Genomic DNA, 21,206 nt, shown 5'->3' with positions numbered 1-21,206 from the left:
TCACCCCCCCTGCTCTATCCTAACCCGAACGAGTGTCCAGCTGAGTTCTGAGTGCCTTTGCCATGGAAACTTGCAATAACTCTCAGTGCCTGAGGGACAGAAATAAAATTTGAGATCGCCGTGATGAATTGATAGCAATACAGGGCTGAAAACAAGAAAAGGAACTTCCGCATAGAGGACGCTTTAATATTCTGCACAGGAGAGAGAAATCCATAAATGCCAACAAGGGGAAATTAGTCCTTTTGCAGCGCCTCTGCCACAGGGGAGGGAGCAAGATGCTTTTGTTGCTGCCATCTGAAGGTGTGGTACAGTACTGTGACAGTTTATAGTGTTGAGTGGCATTAATAAATCACTTTAGGCAAGTCAGCCAAGCGACATAGGAGATAACAGAGTGATTTCAGATGGGGGCTTAAATTGCAAAAAGGTCATCAAGATATTATAAGCAGGTCATTGTTACCTGTAATGAGTGTGGGGTTGCTCGTGCGTAAGTTACCGCCACTCCTGGCTGTGTTGCCTTGTTAAACCTTTCTGTCTGGACAGCCCTTCACTTCGTGGCTGCCTCAGTCGCTAGCAGAATCCGTCAGTGGGCGTTTCTTAAACCTTTTCCAACATAAAAGTTGTTTGACGCCGGGTCTCCTCCTACTCTCCCTGCGCGGAAGTCTTCTGCGCAGGGAGGGCGTGGGTAGTGGAGGACCCGTGCTCTCCCCGCTGGTGTCCAGTGAAGAGTCCTGGAGCCCTCTCTCCGATTCCCCCATCTGCCCCCCTTTATCCCTGGTGTTGCGCTGATTTGCTTCCCCATCTGCTGAGCTGCTTCTCTCCCTGCTGGGCCCTTCTCCAGCATCATTTGAGAGCCTTCCCTCCGCCTCTAGCTCCGATGTCAGTTCCCTGACATTACCCATATGGAGTTCCCTGCCCCAATTTCTCCCAGAAACACATCTAGATTAAATAGGGGGGAAATAAAGATTGATATATATGTGGAGCCCTGATCCCATAATAAATACCTGTGTGGAAGCATTCAGAGACATATAATAAGGGCTCATCCACACTTCTGCTTGTTCTGTACTTAGAAAGTACGGGTCTGAGTGGCTGTCTGCTTTTCCAAGTGGTTTTGCCTTTTGCCCTGCTGCTTTCTCCGGGAAAACCCACTCTTTGGCAATAAATCAGAGGAAACATCAGTCTGGGGAAAAACCCAATAGTGGGGTAGGAGAGCTGAAGAAAATTTCACATCTGGCAACCTATGTGTGCCTTTGGTTTCAGATCGTACATGGGTAGATGACTCTTAAAAGCATGGGACATACATTTTCACTGTGGCCCAATAAATGTAGTTGGACTCCAACTCCCATCATCCCCAGTGGTCAGGGATGATGGGAGCTGTAGTCCAACAATACTTGGAGAGCCACAGGTCTCTGTCTCCACCCCACCCCACCCCACGCTCTGTATTTTTCCCTTGGGGTGACTAGTTCTGCAGGTCAAATTGTGAAGAAGAAGAAGAAGAATACTTTATCTAGAAATACTGAACCCTTTGAGCCTTGGCACCTAAATATATTTCCACAAAGGGTGGGTTTTCTTTTCAGTGTCACCCACTCACTTTTCCGAGAGAGAGGTGTAAAATTTCCTCTTCACCAGCCCAGCACAGTTGCAAAGTAGCATCCATCTCCTCCTCTCAAAGCCCTCCTTAATGAGATGTCAGATCCTAGAATAGGCCATCGCTGCCCTATAATCACTTTCTGTAATACAATGGAAAGATGGTATCTGATCTTTTCCCCCCCAATATTTTTTATTGATTTTCCAAAAAAAAAATTAACAAACATAAATCTCAACCGTATTTAAACCAAACTTAGTAACATTGTTAAGTGACTTCCTCGTATCCCCCTGGTTGAATTTCAGTGGATATCATTCTAACAGTTTTCCAAAACCAATATTCTAATAAAATTAACTTAATCACTTAACATCTTTCTTTCTTTCACATTCCGCATTAAACATATTAATTCATCACATTACCTATTTCAATCCTAAGCCTATCTGTTTTTTGCAAGCATCTCCAATTAATTTAACTTAACATGTTTAACTAAATAGTCTTTAAATTTCGTCCATTCTTCCTGATATTCCTCCTCCTTCTGGTCGCGGACTCTTCCGGTCAGATCGGCCAGCTCCGAAAAATCCATCATTTTCATCTGCCAGTCTTCCACTGTTGGTACTTCTTGTGTTTTTCAATTCTTAGCTAATAAAATTTGAGCAGCAGTTGTGGCATATAAAAATAAGTTAACATCTTACTTGGGCAATTCCCAACCTGTTATTCCAGGTATCTGATCTTAAAGCTGTTGCCTTCCTGCTCCTTTTAATGTCTGAGCCAAAGGAATCTTTGCATTTGCTGCCTCCAACGCGACAAGAGAAAACTCCCACTGTCGCTTCTCAAATCCACAGTGCTTCAAATGGCAAAGGACACAGAGAGAGACACAGACACAAAGACAGTTGAGCTACAATAACCAGAAGCATTGGCGCCAGGAACCACGCAACAGAGAGCAAAGGCCAGTTATTGCAGCAAAGTCAACATATTCAGGCCTTACTATTGCAGGGCAGCAGCTCCACCATTCCCTGTTGGTTAAATTATTAATGGGATGCTCATCTTGCAGCTCATGCAAAACACTTTCTCCTCGAGGTAGAAGCAGAGGGTGAGAGTAATGGAGAAGAGCTGCTTCCAATGGAGTCTTGTTACAGTCTTTATTATTATTTTTTCCTTCCTGATGTGCACACGGCATCTGGCTAATGCACAAAATGCACTTGAAAACGCACAGTCTCTGCTGTTAGTTACTTAGCAAGTTACTACTCAAAGGTTGAGATCTCCCTTTGGTAAACTTGTTTGAAAGTGCTCACAATTTTGCATGCCAAGAGCAGTTCCAAACATATTGAAATCCTAAGTTTCTAGCTCTCATGATCTTTCTTTTGCACCCTGTGCGATCCCACCACGCTTCGTATCATTGCTGCTGCATAAACTGGATGCCCTTCCCATGGAGCATTGTGTCTGTCTCATGAAGGTCCCCATGATATATAAAGGTAAAGGGACCCCTGACCATTAGGTCCAGTCGTGGCTGACTCTGGGGTTATGGCGCTCATCTCGCTTCATTGGCCAAGGGAGCTGGCGTACAGCTTCCGGGTCATGTGGCCAGCATGACTAAGCCGCTTCTGGCGAACCAGAGCAGCACACGGAAACACCGTTTACCTTCCCGCTGGAGTGGTACCGATTTATCTACTTGCACTTTGATGTGCTTTCGAACTGCTAGGTTGGCAGGAGCAGGGACCGAGCAACAGGAGCTCACCCTGTCGCGGGGATTCGAACCACCAACCTTATGATCGGCAAGTCCTAGTCTCTGTGGTTTAACCCACAGTGCCACCCACGTCCCTCATGATATATAGGGGCTTTATATATAGGAGGGTTTAAAAAACAACACTCTCCTTGCAGCTAATAAATAGACAGCTGGGGGAGGGGAGGGAAAAAGAAAAGGGGACGCAAGCAAGCCCAGGCACTATTTCTTCACAAATGATCTGCTTTTGCTGTGTCTCTTCTTAAGCCTTACTCTAGGCAACCTCACAGCAATATGGTCCTTAGTTTAGCTCAGGGGTCAGCAAACTTTTTCAGCAGGGGGGCCGGTCCACTGTCCCTCAGACTTTGTGGGGGGCCAGACTATATTTTTTGGGGGGGATGAATGAATTCCTATGCCCCACAAATAACCCAGAGATGCATTTTAAATAAAAGGACACATTCTACTCATGTAAAAACATGCTGATTCCCGGACTGTCCGTGGGCCGCATTTAGAAGGTGATTGGGCTGGATCTGGCCCCCGGGCCTCAGTTTGCCTACCCATGGTTTAGCTCTTCAGCGGTAGCTGGAGGAGAGGGAGAGGCCAAGTGTAGCATTCGTGACATTGTCCTTGAATAGTATTATGAGTTTGTGGTGTTCAGCTGAGTGCCAGACCTCTCCAATCCCTGCATTGAGCACGTGTTAAAATCTAATCAAGGCTTCTAATTTTTGGAATAGCCAGGTGAGCCACCAAGTGATGTGTAAAGAGAACAAAGGAAGGGGCTCTGTGGAAGAAACCAGCGAAGAGAACAGGTAAGTTACAAGAGGTGCTACAGATAACCCCGCAATTGCTTATTCCTGCTTTGTCCCATGCAAAGTGGTACAGATAAATGGATATTATGGCTACTTTGAATACTATAATTGTCCTGCTAATATCTTCTTCTTGAAGCCTGGTGCTGCCCTCCCCCCCCCCGAAAATCCCTTCCACCTCAGTCCCAGATCATACAGTGGGGGAAATGGCCTGCGAGTGTTGGGTGCCAGGGTGCCAATTTGAATAAAATATTTGAGGGAAACCCCCCTCAAATATTTTATTAGGGGGAGGCGAAGGGACCACGGCCCCTAGGAGTTGGCTCCTATGTTCGGTGATGAAGCAAAGCCACTCTGCACATGTTCTGGGGCGAAGCTGTTTGATGGCTTACTTCGGGACATCCTCCAGGACGAATGCCAGAATCTCTGGAAACCGGCTGAGTTCTCTGGCTGCAGCCACCGCAGGTCCTCCTCTATCTGGCCATCTGCCATGGATGCTTCTCAGCCGAGATTCCTGCATTGCAGGAGGGTTGGACTAGATGAAATTGGGGGGGGGATCCCTTCCAACTCTACGATCCCATGATTCTATCCTTCCGTGGCACCCGCCCCCCACTCCCTCTTCGGTACTAGGCGCCAGAGGGCGACGCGGAGCAGGACAAGACCGCGCAGCCCAGCCAATCGCGCGCCTCTGTGTCACCAGGAGGAAGCCTCCCGCGCGCCCGGTTGTTGTGTACACTTTGGAAAGATCTCCAGGGGACCCGAAACACCAGGAGGCAGAGAGAGAGAGAGAGAGAGAGAGAGAGAGAGAGAGAGAGAGAGAGAGAGAGAGAGAGAGAGAGAGAGAGAGAGAGAGAGAGGCGCGAGACGGCGGGGGCAGAGAAAAGGCTGAGCCTCTGCAGATCCCAGATGGGGAACGGCAGAGTCCCCCAAGGCGAGGCGCTGGCGGAGCTGCAGCTTGCGGCAGCTCTCCAAAAAGGGAAGGCGCGCGCGTAATTTGGCAAGGTGCGGGCGCCCGTCGAATGGCGACGCCTCCCAAGTCTTGCCTCGGATTGAGAAACGCCCGCTTGGCTTTTCCCGGTCGGAATGAACTGAGCCTGAAACGGACCAGCCTCGGGTAAAGAAGAGAGAAAGAGGTGAAATCGAGAAGTCAAAAGGAGGGACCCGCACGTGGCTGACGCCTGTTTGTTAGTTCCCACCCAGGAGCCCCCGGCTTTCCACCCACCCTCCTCGCCTTCTGGGTGCGCACCTGTCATGATCATGAAGGAGACGGGCGACTCCAAGGACCAGCAGCTCACGGTGAGTGAAAGGGGCTCCTTGTTTCTAAGTCCTCTCCAGGGGTGAAAAGGAAGGGAAGCGGGCGGTGAAGTCCATCAGCAGGACGAGAAACAAAAGTTGGCTAGCGCTTTTTGAAATGGTATACACGCACGGACACGCGCACGCAATTGGCAAAGAAACCCGAATACAATGGCATGGGGATCGAGTTGATTAATAGCTGAGTTGGTTGTGTTAGACGGTAAGTATATGAAAGGTCAAAGGAGGTGTCCTAAGAGTGCCCCTTGGTGATCAGCTTTCTCCCTTATCAAAATGGGATCCAGAGAGAGCTTCGCTGACTCTATCAGCGCAGCCTGTCTGGCAGGTTAGAATAGCTGTAGTTATGCAGTGAAATAAATCCTCTTATCTTATGCCCCAGACCTAAGAGGTCAAGCCCTGTAAACATATTTAGCTGCAAACAGTGACCTGGGATAGCGAAGTATGTGTCAGTTCTCCTGTCCACTAGTTTTATTCCCTAGGTGCAGATAAAACTTCAGGCTGGCTAAGCATTTTCTTTATAGTATAAGTTATTTTAAATATTGTTTTTAACGCTGTAACCCACCCTGGGAGCTTAGGGTGAACAACAAAGTGTTGCTAAATAAAATGTTGTCTCCAATGATGGTTAGGCAGGCTGCATCTTGGTGTAGAATCTTGTCTACCTGTTTCTTAAGGAGTCGGGGTGCATTGTGGCTGTTGCCTCTGGTGCACGCATAGAGAAAAGCTCCTGTGTATTTTGCTGTGTGCATTGCATCACATCGGACCTGTGTAGCCTTGTGTATCTGAATCGATATTTGGATAAGGAGTGGATAGGGGCTACCCTGGGATGAAAATAATGAAAACTGACATGATGATAACCAGGAGTCAATTGTTGTGTGTTCATGGCATAGAGTGGCAATTGTCGTGCACAATGGGATCATTTTGGCAATCAACATTCAGATAATTCAATTCCGTGGAAATGAAGCAAGCTAGGCCGCCACTAGATCTGCCGCCCTTTAGAGATGGAGAGGCAGGCAGGTAGTGGCAGTTATACCCATTGAGAAATATGGGATCATTCTGCCATGTCTCCTGAAAGAAGATGATGTCAAATTGCTTAAGGTAGCACAAAAATTGTTGGTTATTTTTCTTGGCGTGCCAACCCGCGATATTCCAAGACAGCACTTTTAGGCCCCGGGCCCTTCGAGGAGCTGGATCTATGTCACCACCACGTCCAGCAGTTCTTTGGTGTCTAAAAAAACACACCCGTTGGCTCTTTTCGAGGATGACTGCTTGGAGAGAGTGTAGTGATCCTCTCTTCTTGGTGACTTGGGGCTAGGTTTTGGATTAGGGGGGGAAGCTAATTCATTCGGAGACAGTTTAAGGTAGCTATGCCAGGAGCTTTGAGATTTCACACATTGATTTGGTTTTACTTTATTATACATCACAGGGGGCTCAGATTGTAATTCCACGTCTACACATTTAAAGGTGCCTCCCACTGTCTTCTTATCCACTAGACATTTGGGAGATATGGGCTGCACATAAGGGTCCTTCGTTGTCTCACCTTGGTCATCCTTTTTTACTAATCTGCTTCGAAGTATATCAAGTCTTTTCAGGATCTCAGTTTGGGCTGGAGAATGCAGTGACCAGAAACGCTTTATCAGCGAGAGTTCTTCCTCCCAAGCGGAGTCCTCACTATCACACGTGAGAGGCCATGCACCAGTTGGATGTGTGGCTTCCTTTTTTTCGTTTGGTACTGTTTGATGGAGCTGATCCTGCTGGAACTTAAGCTTTCTATTTTGATGGATTTGATGGTTGGTTTTTTCCCTTTTGTGAACTTCCATTCCTATACCCTTGGTCCCCAGATGGGATGTTCTTCCCTCAGCTGTACTCGAAGGTCGTTACCAAAAGACTCCATTTGAAAAACGACTCTGCCCATGTAGAGATGGCAACACGGAAACAGTGTCCCACGTCCTCCTATCCTGCCCCCTTTATAAAGACCTAAGGAATGAGATTATTACTCCACTCATTCTCCCCAACCCCGGCCGTCCACAAGATATTATGCTGTTCTTTCTCTTATCTGATACGGATAGTCAGACAACAGAGAAGGTCGCAAGGTACATCGAGAGAGCTGTGAAACTGAGGGCCACCATCTGAGTGACAGACTTGTTCATCCGACGGACCTCCTTTTGTTTGTTTCTATCCCCTTTTCATGTTTATCCTATTTTATTTTTAATTCTTGTATAGCTGTGGCCTGTTGGCTTTGCTAATAAAGTTCTGATTGATTGATTGATAATTCAATTCCGGTTGCAATGTATGTGCAGCCTGCTGTGTTTTCCTACACAATTATGCTAATTCAGGCATAGGCAGACTCAGCCCTCCAGGTGTTTTGGGACTACAACTCCCATCATCCCTAGTTAACAGGACCAGTGGTCAGGGATGATGGGAGTTGTAGTCCCAAAACATCTGGAGGGCCAAGTCTGCCTAGGCCTGTGCTAATTGGAGCATCCTCAGTGCAAAGGCATGGGCCACATAAGTATGAAGTGAAAACAGGCTCCTGCCTCATGGATCTTGCAATGCAAAAGGAAATGATGGAGAGAAAAAGCACAGAGAAGGATGGGGCTAAGGGGGAGAGGGTAATAGGGGAAGGGGCTGTGGCTTAGTGGTAGAGCACATGATGTCTCAGGTGTCTGTCTCAGTATAAGGCAGATTTCTATATTCCTATGTAGGAGCCTGGGGACGCGGGTGGCGCTGTGGGTTAAACCACAGAGCCTAGGACTTGCCGATCAGAAGGTCGGCGGTTCGAATCCCCGCGACGGGGTGAGCTCCCATTGCTCGGTCCCTGCTCCTGCCAAACTAGCAGTTCAAAAGCACGTCAAAGTGCAAATAGATAAATAGGTACCGCTCCGGCGGGAAGGTAAACGGTGTTTCTGTGCACTGCTCTGGTTTGCCAGAAGCATCTTAGTCATGGAAGCCTGGAAGCTGTACGCTGGCTCCCTTGGCCAATAAAGCGAGATGAGCTCCACAACCCCAGAGTCGGTCACAACTGGACCTAATGGTCAGGGGTCCCTTTACCTTTACCTATATAGGAGCCTAGACCAGAAGGCATATATGTGGAGCCACCCCTACTGAGAATGTAACCAACTTTATTCAAGAACGTTTGTAAGCCAACATTGTACTGTGTAAAGTGCTTCGATAACTTTTATTGAAAAGCAGTACAGTATATCCATATTCTAACTAACCAGCTAATTAAATAAGCCGTTATACCTGTTGCACAAGAGAGTGTGCTTTATCTAAACTCTGGTAATATAAAATTCTAATTCCTAGGTATACAGTCATTTGTAAATTGTATCTCAGTTATGCAGACTTTTTTTAAAAAAAAACCACACATAATTTTTTTAATCTAGATGTTCAAGATAGCCTACAAGAGAAAACCATAAAACAGATCAGAAACAAAAGCAGTTGTCGTAGCAACAGTAAAAATGCAAAAAGCAGTAGATACAGAATTGCATTTCAGTTATGCAGACTTCGATTTCCTCTCTGCTTTTTTTGAGTGATGCTCCAGCTTAAGATAGGTGAAGTTCTACTGTGTCCGTACGACAAAGTGACATTAAACAGATGGGCAGGTATAAGTAAATTATTATTATCATTATTATTATTAAGGGTTTAGAGGGGTGGTTTAGAAACTGCAACGAGTTTCTTAACGGCAGCCCATGTGATGCTGTATAAAATGGTGTGGGGGTTTTTGAGGGGAAAAACCTTTCAAGGGCATTTCTGTTGGAGGAAGAATAAGAAACAAGCGGATCTTTCAGACTGAACCCAACATAAGAATAAGGCCTGTTTTTTTCAGGAGCTGCTGTGTTTGATTTAAAACCAGCTGTGTTTTAACTTCTCAAATGCCAAGGTACAGTCTTGCCTAGAAAGTATGCCCTCTAGATTGTGTCCTGAAAGCCTTTCTTCCAAATTCTGGACCTCATGTGATGAGAAAGTGGGCATTTTGGTAAACAAACAGCTCCAGTGATGGAACATCTTGCAGCTCTGGGCTGTTGTCTTTAGAGGGCGAGTGGGGAAAAGAAATGAACCTTGCTGGCTCACGTGGCTGCAGCAGCTTCTGATGGCTCAGCGGTGTCTGAAGCCAGAGATGCTGCTTTCTGGACAGTGTTTCCTTTCATCCAGGGAAAAAGACTGTAATTGTCTGTGTGTGGCTGCCTGCCAAGGCCTCTGAGAGACGCAGGTTCTCTCTCTAGACAGGTGATGCTCAGGTGAAGCACACTGGGCAGGGTGGTGGTGGAAGAAACTGACCGAAGAAAGTTCGGAAGTGGAAGGAACTTCCTTCATGCTTTTTGTCTCTGGACTGCCATGACTCCCATGAAGGTGCTAAGCGTCTCTCTCTCTCCCCACCCCACCCCCTTCTCCTCCTCATCTTCCTTGAATCAGTAAGGGTGGAATCCCTCTGTAGCTCATAATCCATCTCCTCTTTGTATTCTAGGTGGCTCTTCGCATACGGCCGGTCAGCTTGGCAGAGCTGGAAGAAGGAGCCACGCTCATAGCTCACAAAGTGGACGATCAGGTACCATGGGGTCCTCCTTCCTGATGCCTTGCAAAGTGGTGGGAAGGGGACTGGGGATGGTGCCGGATGAGTTCTTGAGATGGGACTTTGAAATCCAGCATCGAGGATGAGCTATGCGGATGTGTTTCAATAATTTAAACACAAACACACGCATAATGCAGCACAGGTCACTGAAATAATAGTAATAATAATAATAATACAGTGGTACCTCGGGTTAAGTACTTAATTCGTTCCAGAGGTCTGTTCTTAACCTGAAACTGTTCTTAACCTGAAGCACCACTTTAGCTAATGGGGCCTCCTCCTGCTGCTGCGCTGCCGGAGCACGATTTCTATTCTCATCCTGAAGCAAAGTTATTAATCTGAAGCACTATTTCTGGGTTAGTGGAGTCTGTAACCTGAAGCGTCTGTAACCTGAAGCGTCTGTAACCCGAGGTACCACTGTAATAATAATAAATTATTTGTACCCTGCCCATCTGGCTGGGTCTCCCCAGCCACTCTGGCCGGCTTCCAACAAAGATTAAAAATACATTAAAATGTCACACATTAAAAACTTCCCTGAACAGGGCTGCCTTCAGATGTCTTCTAAATGTCAGGTAGTTGTTTATCTCTTTGACATCTGATGGGAGGGCGTTCCACAGGGCGGGCGCCACTACCGAGAAGGCCCTCTGCCTGGTTCCCTGTAACTTGGCTTCTCACAGTGAGGGAACCACCAGAAGGCCCACGGCGCTGGACCTCAGTGTCCGGGCAGAACGATGGGGGTGTAGAGGCTCCTTCAGGTATACTGGGCTGAGGCCATTTAGGGCTTTAAAGGTCAACACCAACACTTTGGTGGTGCAATATCCACCAAGAGTTCAGGGCTGCTGAAGGGAGTAATCTGTTGCATAAAGAGGGTCCCTGAGGCTCCAAGCTGCCTGGGCAACGCGACCTCTGATCCAGAAGGTCTGGTGCATCATCTCGAAGGCTGGAAGATGCATCCCACATAGGAAGTAGAGGAAGCTTCTTTGCCTGTTGGTTATCCTGTTGGTTCATTTAGCTTGGTAGTAGCCAACACAGTGCCCTCCGGACTACACTTGGACTACAGTTCCCGTCATCCCTGGCCATTGACCATGTTGGCTGAGATTCTTGGGAATTGTAGTCCAGCAACATCTGACTGTCACCATGCTTGCTACCATTGATGTAGTCCAGCCTTTCTCAACCTGTGGGTCCCCAGATGTTGTTGAACTACAACTCCTGTCACCCCTAGCTAGCAAGGCCAGAGCTCAGGGATGATGGGAGTTGTAGTTCAACAACATCTGGGGACCCACAGGTTGAGAACCGCTGATCTAGTTCATGATTGGATACCAGGAAGTCTCCAGTGACTCAGGCAGTGGCCGTCCTCCATCCCCTCCTATCTAGGCTTCTTAACTCAGTTGCCTGAGACTGATCATGGGATCTGTTGAATGCAGGCACGTCTTCTGAGCTGCTTCCTGGAGGGATAGTTTAGTTGGTAGAGTGTGAGACTCTTAATCTCAGGGTTGTGGGTTCCAGACCCACGTTGGACAAAAGATTCCTGCATTCCGGGGGGGGGGGTTAGACTAGATGGTCCTCATGGTCCCTTCCAACTCTACAATTTTATGATTCCTGCTAAGCAGGTGCTACGGACATCAGCCCCTCTAAAGACGATGGGGCCATGACCTTGCTTTCCTCATCGTGGGCCTTGGACTCACTTTCTTGTTTCCTGACCTGCCTTGTCAGCTACTGAAGGTTACAAATTAATTCTCCTCTTTATTCTTAAGGTTAGGCACAGTGGCACGGAAATCAGGCTTGGCCTGTCTTCAAATGAAGCCCTGACAGTGTGGGAACACTGGTAAATGTTAAAGTGAATGAGAAAGGGGGGATCCTAGTGACTTGCCACTGAAGATTATCAATCCAGGGGAAAGAGATTGCTGAGAAATCAAGTAATAGTGGGCTTTGGACTAATAATATTACAGTGGTACCTTGGGTTAAGAACTTAATTCGTTCTGGAGGTCCGTTCTTAACCTGAAACTGTTCTTAACCTGAAGCACCACTTTAGCTAATGGGGCCTCCTGCTGCTGCCGCTGCGGGATTTCTGTTCTCATCCTGAAGCAAAGTTATTAACCCGAGGTACTATTTCTGGGTTAGCAGAGTCTGTAACCTGAAGCGTCTGTAACCCGAGGTACCACTGTATTTTTAAAAGCTGTGTACATGCTTGAGCCCAGGTAGCAGGGATGACATAGACCAGACTTTATATCTGCAGAGATCCCTTTCCCAATTGGCTTGCTTGCTGAGGAATTGCTGCATCTTGCAGTGGATTTTGGGGTATAATATAATAACACACTCTGGGTTCACCCTGGGCTTGGATGCTGCCCCTCTCTTGAGCTGATGAACTGAGCGTCTTTGCTTTTTTCAGGGACGCTTGTTCACAGTAACTGGTTTCCAAATGAGGAATCTAAAAGTTCCCATGAGCACAGTTGTGGAAACGGTCACTATGCATTTGGGGATTAAACTGTTTTCTGCGCAAGGCCAACTCTGCCATGTGGCACAAATAATAATAATAATAATAATAATAATAATAATAATAATAATAATAATTTTATTTATTTATACCCCGCCCATCTGGCTGGGTTTCCCCAGCCACTCTGGGCAGCTTCCAACAGAACACTAAAAACAGAATAAAACTTCAAACATTAAAAACTTCCCTAAACAGGGCTGCCTTCAGATGTATTCTAAAAGTCAGATAGTTGTTTAGTTCCTTGACATCTGATGGGAGGGCGTTCCACAGGGCGGGTGCCACTACCAAGAAGGCCCTCTGTCTGGTTCCCTGTAACTTGGCTTCTCGCAGCGAGGGAACCGCCAGAAGGCCCTCGGTGCTGGACCTCAGTGTCCGAGTGGAACGATGGGGGTGGAGATGCTCCTTCAGGTATACTGGGCTGAGGCCGTTTAGGGCTTTAAAGGTCAACACCAGCACTTTGAATTGTGCTCGGAAACGTACTGGGAGCCAATGTAGGTCTTTCAAGACCGGTGTTATGTGGGCTCGGCGGCCGCTCCCTGTCACCAGTCTAGCTGCCGCATTCTGGATTAGTTGTAGTTTCTGGGTCACCTTCAAAGGTAGCCCCACGTAGAGCGCATTGCAGTAGTCCAAGTGGGAGATAACCAGAGCATGCACCACTCTGATGAGACAGTCTACAGGCAGGTAGGGTCTCAGCCTGCGTACCAGATGGAGGCAATCGCCCAAGGCCCCAGATGCTGAACTATTGGTTGGCTACTTCAGTTGCACACCAATGTTCACATTGCCCCAGTGGCTCCTTCACTGACTTCTGCAGGGTCTCCTCCTTCCTAGGTTTCCTCTTTTTCTACCTGCTCTCTCTGTTTCGTCTGCTTCTTCCATCTTCACTTCCTAATAGTTGCCATTTGGAGCTGCACTGTGCTGGACTTGCTATTCACAAGTGTGTGGGGGCCTGCTCTGTTACTCCTGAGCTGAATGTTTTCCGTAGCGTTTCTCATGGGTGTGCTGGTGTCTTTCATCATAACCCTTTATCATCCTATGGTTCCTCGGAGCACAGAAGGTAAGCTGAGATTCCCAGTTCTCTGCAACACCATCTCTGGACTTGGTCTATGCCATTGAACATTCTCATTAGCAGCTGCTAAGGAGCCCAGCTTGACTCCCTGTTTGCGGGAGTCAGGAGAGAAATTAGGTCTGCTGATTAGAAGGATATTCTTGGACTCCCCTTGAGAGTTGCTGGGAAATGCTGGCTGCAATTGACTCTGCAAGCTTGGCTCCTGAGACTCAGACAGTCCCCGGGGGGAGCCAAGCTGTTGCGTCCGTGTGCTACATTTGCTTTGGTTTGAGGAATTGCATCATGTCTGGGCGATGCAGAGCCTTCCTGGATCTTCTCGGAACTGTAGGCAGATTATTGTGTGTGTGTGTGTGTGTGTGTGTGTGTGTGTGTGTGTGTGTGTGTGTGTTTTCCAAGACAGATGAAGGCAGCTTTAAAGAGGGATTAATCCTCATTATACTGTTACACTCAGCCCACTTTTCTGAATTATAAGATGCTCCAGGAGTGCTGGATTTGGATATGTTAGGTTGCCTCTGAAAGAAGGTCATTTAGGACTTCTTGACATTTTGTAATATTTGAGTTCATTTGCAAATACATACAAGTTGAGAATACAGTAGTACCTTGGTTTTCGAACAGAATGTGTCCCGGAAGTCCATTCAACTTCCGAAATGTTCGGAAACCAAGGCTTGGCTTCTGATTACACGGGCATGCCGGAAACAATAGCAGAAACTGCATCCAAAAAAAGTTCAAAAACTAGAACACTCACTTGCGGGTTTCCATCATTCGGGAGCCTAAACGTACAAGTACCAAAACATTTGACAACAAATGTACGACTGCAGGTGAAAGCACAGCTCATTCACTTCAATGGACAGCTGAAGTCTACAACTCCCACACCAAACTCTTAAGAGGCTTACAAAGCCCAAATTCCAATCTCTGTGCTTCTCTCAATCCTTGTGTAGACGTGCAGTGCAGTCTGTTCCTTTCCTTAACAGACAGAGTTTTCTGCACCTAGTACGGTACATGTGGCAGGAACTCTGGCATATTAAGATGGCAAGAAATTGAGGTTAGACTGGCATAGTGCTTTGCTCAGCTGCTTTGTAAAGATTTTTTTTTTAAAAAAAACCTGCTGTTTTTAAAGTGGGTCTGGGGAAGATCTGGGTCCTATCCAAGTGACCTGTAGCTCATGTCCCCTAGGCTACCCCAGAAAAATGCCCCTGTTTGCAGCTGTATGCTTCTGTCTTATCCCTCTGAGTTTTGGCTCCAATAATATACCGTATTTTTCGCTCTATAAGACGCACCAGACCATAAGACGCACCTAGTTTTTGGAGGAGGAAAACAAGAAAAAAAATATTCTGAATCCCAGAAGCCAGAACAGCAAGAGGGATCGCTGTGCAGTGAAAGCAGCCATCCCTCTTGCTGTTCTGGCTTCTGGGATAGCTGTGCAGCCTGCATTCGCTCCATAAGACGCACACACATTTCCCCTTACTTTTTAGGAGGGAAAAAGTGAGTCTTATAGTGCAAAAAATACGGTAATTTTAATGCTACCCGAATGAAAAGTCCTAATCAGAATGTTGCTGGGGCATTAGGAAAACAGGTGTGTTTTTTAAAAAGAAAGAAAGAAAGAAAGAAAGAAAGAAAGAAAGAAAGAAAGAAAGAAAGAAAGAAAGAAAGAAAGAAAGAACAAGTATAGCTTGGGGAATTTATAAATTGGTTGGTTTTTCACCTTTCCTACATTTGTGAGAAACAAGCTAAGGATGGAAGGGGGCAGTAGGCAATTTGAGAGTACAGTGGTACCTCGGTTTATGAACTTAATCTGTTCCGGAAGTCCGTTCTAAAACCAAAACCGTTCTTAAACCAAGGCGCGCTTTCCCTAATGAGGCTTCCCATCGCCGGTGCCCTTCCACCGTTCAGAGTCCGTTCTTAGACCGAGGTAAAGTTCGCTAACCGGAACACTATTTCCGGTTTTGCGGAGTTTGTAAACCGAATCGTTCTTAAACTGGACTGTTCTTAAACCGAGGTACCACTGTAGTGGGTTTGTAGGTTAGATGGAATCAAGTAGGACAGGCAATGAAGAAGGAAGAACATGAGACTTGTCTTGAAAGGATAGCAAAACTGGGAAGGAGGAAATGGAAATCCAAAATTTGCTGAGCTGAATATTACAGGTTGTATATAAGAGGGGGTATTTAGTCCAACAGGTTCAGGATAGGATAATGGCTGGCAAATGTCTACACCCAGAATATTGAGTCTGGGATAATGGAGCTGTTTACAGCCAAACTATTATTTCTGCCTGCCTGTGGGGAATCCATGTTTGTTTTAAAATAACAAAGAGTCCCATAACCCACCAAACTATAAACTAAAAACTAGAGGCTAGTAAGCTTTGAAGATGTCGCAGGACCCATCCTCGCCTTTGCTGCTGCAGACAAACACCGCTACCCCTGTGGGAATCAAGTGTACATAGTTATCTGTCTGTTTCACTGCATGTATATATGGCAGAAAGTCCACAGTAGCTGTGACAAAAGCAGGCCTGGTGATAATATGCAGTAGAACAGCATGCAGCCGCTGTAGATTTCCTCCACGGAAGGGGCATGCATCTAAGAAATCACTACATGTGAGCGTGTTATAAATGGATACGAGTCTCGTGTGGCCAGGGTTAGGATGCTGATGATCATAAATGGCCAAAGGGCTTAATAATAATAATAATATTTTTTATTTATTCTCCGCCCTCCCCAGGGCGGCTAACAACCAATAATAAAAACAAGTTGATTGAAATATAACTTAAAAAACAAGATTAAAATACAGCATTAAAATATTAAAACATTAAAACGCAGCCTTGCAACTCCTCCTTGTGCAACTCCTCCTTGTGCCTCGCTGTTTCCGTTGCTTTGACCTACAGCTGCTTCTCCTGCCTCCCCCACCCCCACCCCCCATTTTGGCAACAGTAGGCATTGAAATGGTTCAAATGAAGAAGGTTCCTTTGGAGAAAGGGAACTGGCTGCCCACTTGTGAGGAGATGCAAGTTTCTGTTGATCCCTATCGTGGTTATTCCTGCTCTCCCAGTGATACGGAATGGAGGGCTCCCTCCCCCCCTTCTCCTATAAAAGGGGTTGCCTTGGAGACAGCCTCCCTTATCGGGCCATGCCAGCCCATTGTTTATGGGAGTGACTTGTCGTCATGGCAACAATACTCTGGAGTCAAAAAGTGGGGGTTAAGCAGGGAGGAGGAACCACGCCAGAACTGTTTCCGGGGACTAATGCAGGGGTTACTAGAGACCCCTTTGAGAAATATAAGCCCCACTCCTGCCTCAAGCCTGTGACTGGCAATAGCTTCATCATAAGCCCCTCGCTGTGGCCAGGGCTTACTTAGTACGTTTTAAATTTTAGTCAAAGCTGGGAGCGGCTGCCGAGACCATATAACACCGGTCTTGAAAGACCTACACTGGTTCCCAGTACGTTTCTGAGCACAATTCAAAGTGTTGGTGCTGGCCTTTAAAGCCCTAAACGGCCTCTGCCCAGTATACCTGAAGGAGCGTCTCCACCCCATCGTTCTGCCCGGACACTGAGGTCCAGCGCAGAGGGCCTTCTGGCAGTTCCCTCGCTGCGAGAAGCCAAGTTACAGGGTACCAGGCAGAGGGCCTTCTCGGTAGTGGCACCCGCCCTGTGGAATGCCCTCCCACCAGATGTCAAAGAGAAAAATAACTACCAAACTTTTAGAAGACATCTGAAGGCAGCCCTGTTTAGGGAAGCTTTTAATGTTTAATAGGTTATTGTATTTTACTGTTCTGTTGGAAACCGCCCAGAGTGGCTGGGGAAACCCAGCCAGATGGGCAGGGTATAAATAAATTATTATTATTATTATTATTATTATTATTATTATTATTATTATTATATGATTGCCCAACTTTCCTCTAAGGAGCTCAAGGGGGCATACATTGCTCCCCCACCTCTACATGTCACACAACAACCGTGTGAGGTAGGTTTAGCTGAGAGAGGGTGACTGGCCCAAGGTCACCCTACTCTAAGGCTTCGCGGCTGGGTCAGGATTTGCACCCTGGTCTCCTAGGCCCAGCTCTCTAACCACTCCACGGAGCTTGCAAGAGAAAAAGAAAGAGAGCTTTCATTCTTTCAGCCTGCCCAATCCCTGGCGGTCCAGGTCTCAGAATGTATGTTATTTCTCATATCTGTCTATCCCTGTTTACCGAAAAGCATTTAATTTTCAAAAAAAACCAGAAACAAAACCTGTTCCACTTCTGTCCCAGAAGAAAGTTTTCACCAGGAAGGTGTCTAGTCTAGGTCAAGAATGTACACCCCCCCCCCACACACACACCAACACCTGATACCCTCCATTTTCAAGACACTGCCATGACTGTGGTGCTGGTGCTTCCGGGATCCCATTTCTAAATTTTAATTTATTTAATCATTTTTTCAATACAAGCAACAACCGCAAAAGACACATACAACAAAAACCATAATAACAATAATAACACAATTTGACAATTCAGATTTGAATGCACTGATATACCTATGACTACACCTTTTTTAACAATATTTCCCCACCTCTCTCTCCTCCCCCTACTTCCCACCACTATCCGCCTTATTGCTTAAATATTCGTCCTGGATCCCATTTCTCTCTTCCGTCACCCAAGAGGAACCCTTTTGTTTCCAGAGGCCACTTCTCCTCCCGTGGTTTTCCATCCAGAAAGGGTGGCAGAGTATGTTATTCCTTTGTGTTTGCTTATTAATTTAAATACACACACATTTTGATTTGCCTGTCGACCAGCAGTGAGATAAAACCTGTAGGTGGAAAAACAAAAACAAAAAACCGAGTAAACAACACACCCACCCGCAAGCTGAGCTGCTTTCTAAAAGCGTCACATGTGGAAAGCAAGTCTCGCATCTCCACCCACACACCAGGACTGTCTGTTTTCATCAGAGAAATGTTGGAAGGGGATGCCCTGCCTCAAAGGAGAGATTCTTTTAGATTATTCCGTATCTCGGCTGTGTACAGTCTTGAGAAAATGCTTCCTTCGACTGAAGGTCCTGCGTTCTCCATCCCCACAGCAATATTTGTAGAAGTCATTTGTAGTGTTCTGTAATTTCTGATGTGTCTGTCCAGAAGCGGCCAGGAGAGATTTGACAGCAACACAAACAAACCATTTCCTAGCTTTCCCCCTCAAAACTCCTGATAGCTGAGCAGAATTCAATTGGGAGGAACACTTCGTTCTGATTGATGCCCAAAGGTTTACTTTCAGAGATGTTAAAGAGTCAGAATTACACACTGTAAGAGGAGTCCATACCCTGCAGTTACTGATCTGTGTTAGTCCTTGTCTTTCTTCTTCCTTGTAACCTTATGGCTGCAGTTATTTTCTGATACATCCCCTGTTCGGGTATTTCAGCTCGGTTTAATTTCTCTTGTTTTGGCCATCTGTGTGAGACAATGCTGCCAGCGTTGCAGCCTATAGAGGACAAAACCTATGAACACGATTGTTGTTGTTTGTATTTAAAAAGATCTCGTATTTTAGCAAGACTTGCTGTTCTGAGAGTGCCTCCCCAAAAGAAAGGTGACAAGATTAGAGAAATGGGTTGTGCAGAGATGCAGCCTCCTCTAAGGCTGAATAATACATAAAATCACAGAATGGTAGAGTTGGAGGGGACCCTGAGGATCATTTAGTCCGGCCACCCTGCAATGCAAGAATATGCAGCTGTCCGATACGGGGATTGAACCTGCCACCTTGGTGTTATCAGCACCAGGGCTGTCTTAAGCATATGAGATGCTGAGGTGCAAACATCCGCCCAGTGGCGTAGCGTGGGGGGTGCCAGGGGTGCCAGCCGCACCGGGCGCAACATTTTGGGGGGCGCGTTTGGCCGGCCCCCCTCAAGGAAGCGGGAACCTCTCCAAGGCACAGCGTGCCGTCGGTAGAGGAAAAAAGCCGAGCAGCAGCAGCAGCAAAGTCGGGAGGAGGAGGAGGTGGAGCGAGCCTGCTAAGAATTCCTCGCAGCTGGCCATCCAACCTCCAGCGAAGGAGGGCCCCGCTCCACCTTCCGAGGGAGCCTGCTAGGACCCCCGGCTCCCTGCAGGTGGCTCACAACCCCCGCTAGCCCGGCCGGGGCTCGGGGAGGATGGGAGCCGCCTGCTGGGCTGGCACAGCTGCGTGTGAAGGCGCGGAGGGAGGCGCTCCCAGGGCTGCCGGCGGCCTTTCCCCGCACGCGAAGGAGCAAGGGCGGCGGCGGCGGCGAGGCTGCGCAACAGCCGCTGCGTGAGAACGAGCCCTTGCCCAGCCCGGGGGACGATCCGGAGGCCCTCTCCGAGCGCGTCGCGTGTAGCCAGCCTGCCAGCCTGCCTGCCAGGGTGGAGCAAAGCGGCGGAGTGGGGAGAGGTTGCCCTTCTTCGCACGCACACCCCCCCCCGTCACGCCTTAAATCCACCCTCCCACAAACTAGGAGCGAGCAGCTGAGAGGGAACAGCTGAGAGCCACGAGCAGCTTTTTCTGAAAATGCCCTTTAAAAAAAAAAAATCCTAAAATTTATAAACCGCTTGACAGCTACAAAAGCGGTTTGCCAAGAGAATAAAACTGCCAGGAAACAGTGGTGTAGCGTGGGGGGTGCAGGGGGGGCCGGCCGCACCGGGAGCAACATCTGGGGGTTAGGGTTAGGGGGCGCAAATCCACGGGTTAGGGGGCGCAAATTACTTGCCTTGCCCCGGGTGCTGACAAGCCACGCTACGCCACTGCATCCGCCCGTCACCCCCCCGGTTGCCCAGTCCCAGGCGTGCAGGGGGGCAGAGCCGACCGGCTGCCTTAGCGTCTCGCTGGCTCGGTCACCTCCTAATTCGTGGCGCAGAGCCGCCCGCAGCAGAAGAGCCCGCCACGGCACTCCGACCAACGGGTGGGCTCTTCCCCGGACTCAACTGTCGGGCTCTGGACTCTTGGCCTGGTGCCCCTGAGAGCCTGGTGCCCGGGTGCCCCACACCCCTAGCGCCTATGGGTAAGACAGCCCTGATCTGCACCACGCTCTAACCAACTGAGGCTGACATGTTATGTCCTTGCACTGGGAGTGGTTGGGTGATCCAACTGCACCGAAAGCAAAGATGTAGCAGAATTAGCTGCCCCTGGAGAAAGCTTACTGGGAGGAAACTTAATCGGAGCAAATAATCATGCAGAGATTCACAGTTTCCTCTCAGTCAGCTTTTCCTGTCTCTCATTACTGTGCTTTTAACAACTCTCATTATACAGTATAGGCAGAAATCAACTGGCGAGGTTGTTTCCTAGCATGGATATGCATTAGTGGGAGTAAAGATTTTCCTGTTGAATTGTTACCGGTTGTCAAAGATAGGGGATGTAACCTCTGTTGCAGTAGTGATGGGGGAGTTTTGTCTGTTGGTTTTAAAGGGGATGAAGAGGAGGAAGAAACCATCCTATTTGTCAGTGTTCCTCTCCCTAGAAGGTCACCTTCCCTCTCTCTTCCTTCAGATCCTCTGCACAAACCTCAGGACAGAATCGCACAGAGGCCCATTTGTCCAAGCGAAGTTATGAGGCCGGCCAATTGAATTTTTGGCGTTGCTCACCAAGTGCCCATGAATGGCCCCTGAAACAATGCCCTGCTTCTTCGGGCACAATGGGCAAGAGAGCTGCCAACAGCACAGGCTGTTCTTGTTGCTGAGAGTTACCTGTGGCTCCACCTGAAAGAGAGAAACC

At 47.7% G+C, this 21,206-nt stretch overlaps 1 protein-coding gene and 1 long non-coding RNA gene across 3 annotated transcripts in view; one reads left to right on the top strand and one right to left on the bottom strand.

The window, feature by feature from the left end:
- Nucleotides 1-21,206, top strand: part of LOC308579856 (dynein axonemal intermediate chain 2-like) — an 82,731-nt gene that overhangs the window by 27,815 nt on the left and 33,710 nt on the right. Inside the window, exon 14 of one of the 2 annotated variants that reach the window (XM_081180886.1) lies at nucleotides 9,879-9,959. In XM_081180886.1, coding sequence (XP_081037012.1) covers nucleotides 9,879-9,959 — 81 coding nt within the window. Of the gene's footprint in view, nucleotides 1-4,036; nucleotides 4,098-9,878; nucleotides 9,960-21,206 lie in introns of those variants that run through there. The other variant, XM_081180885.1, reaches the window with a different exon arrangement.
- Nucleotides 6-2,222, bottom strand: LOC308579909. Its single transcript, XR_014004628.1, has 2 exons — nucleotides 896-2,222; nucleotides 6-457 (listed from the first exon to the last, which is right to left on the bottom strand). It is a non-coding gene; the product is annotated as an uncharacterized lncRNA (long non-coding RNA).

The sequence above is a fragment of the Podarcis bocagei genome, assembly GCF_964188305.1.
Source record: "Podarcis bocagei genome assembly, chromosome: 2".
In the NCBI taxonomy this organism is placed as follows: Eukaryota; Metazoa; Chordata; class Lepidosauria; order Squamata; family Lacertidae; genus Podarcis; species Podarcis bocagei.
This window is presented reverse-complemented; position numbering and strand designations above follow the sequence as displayed.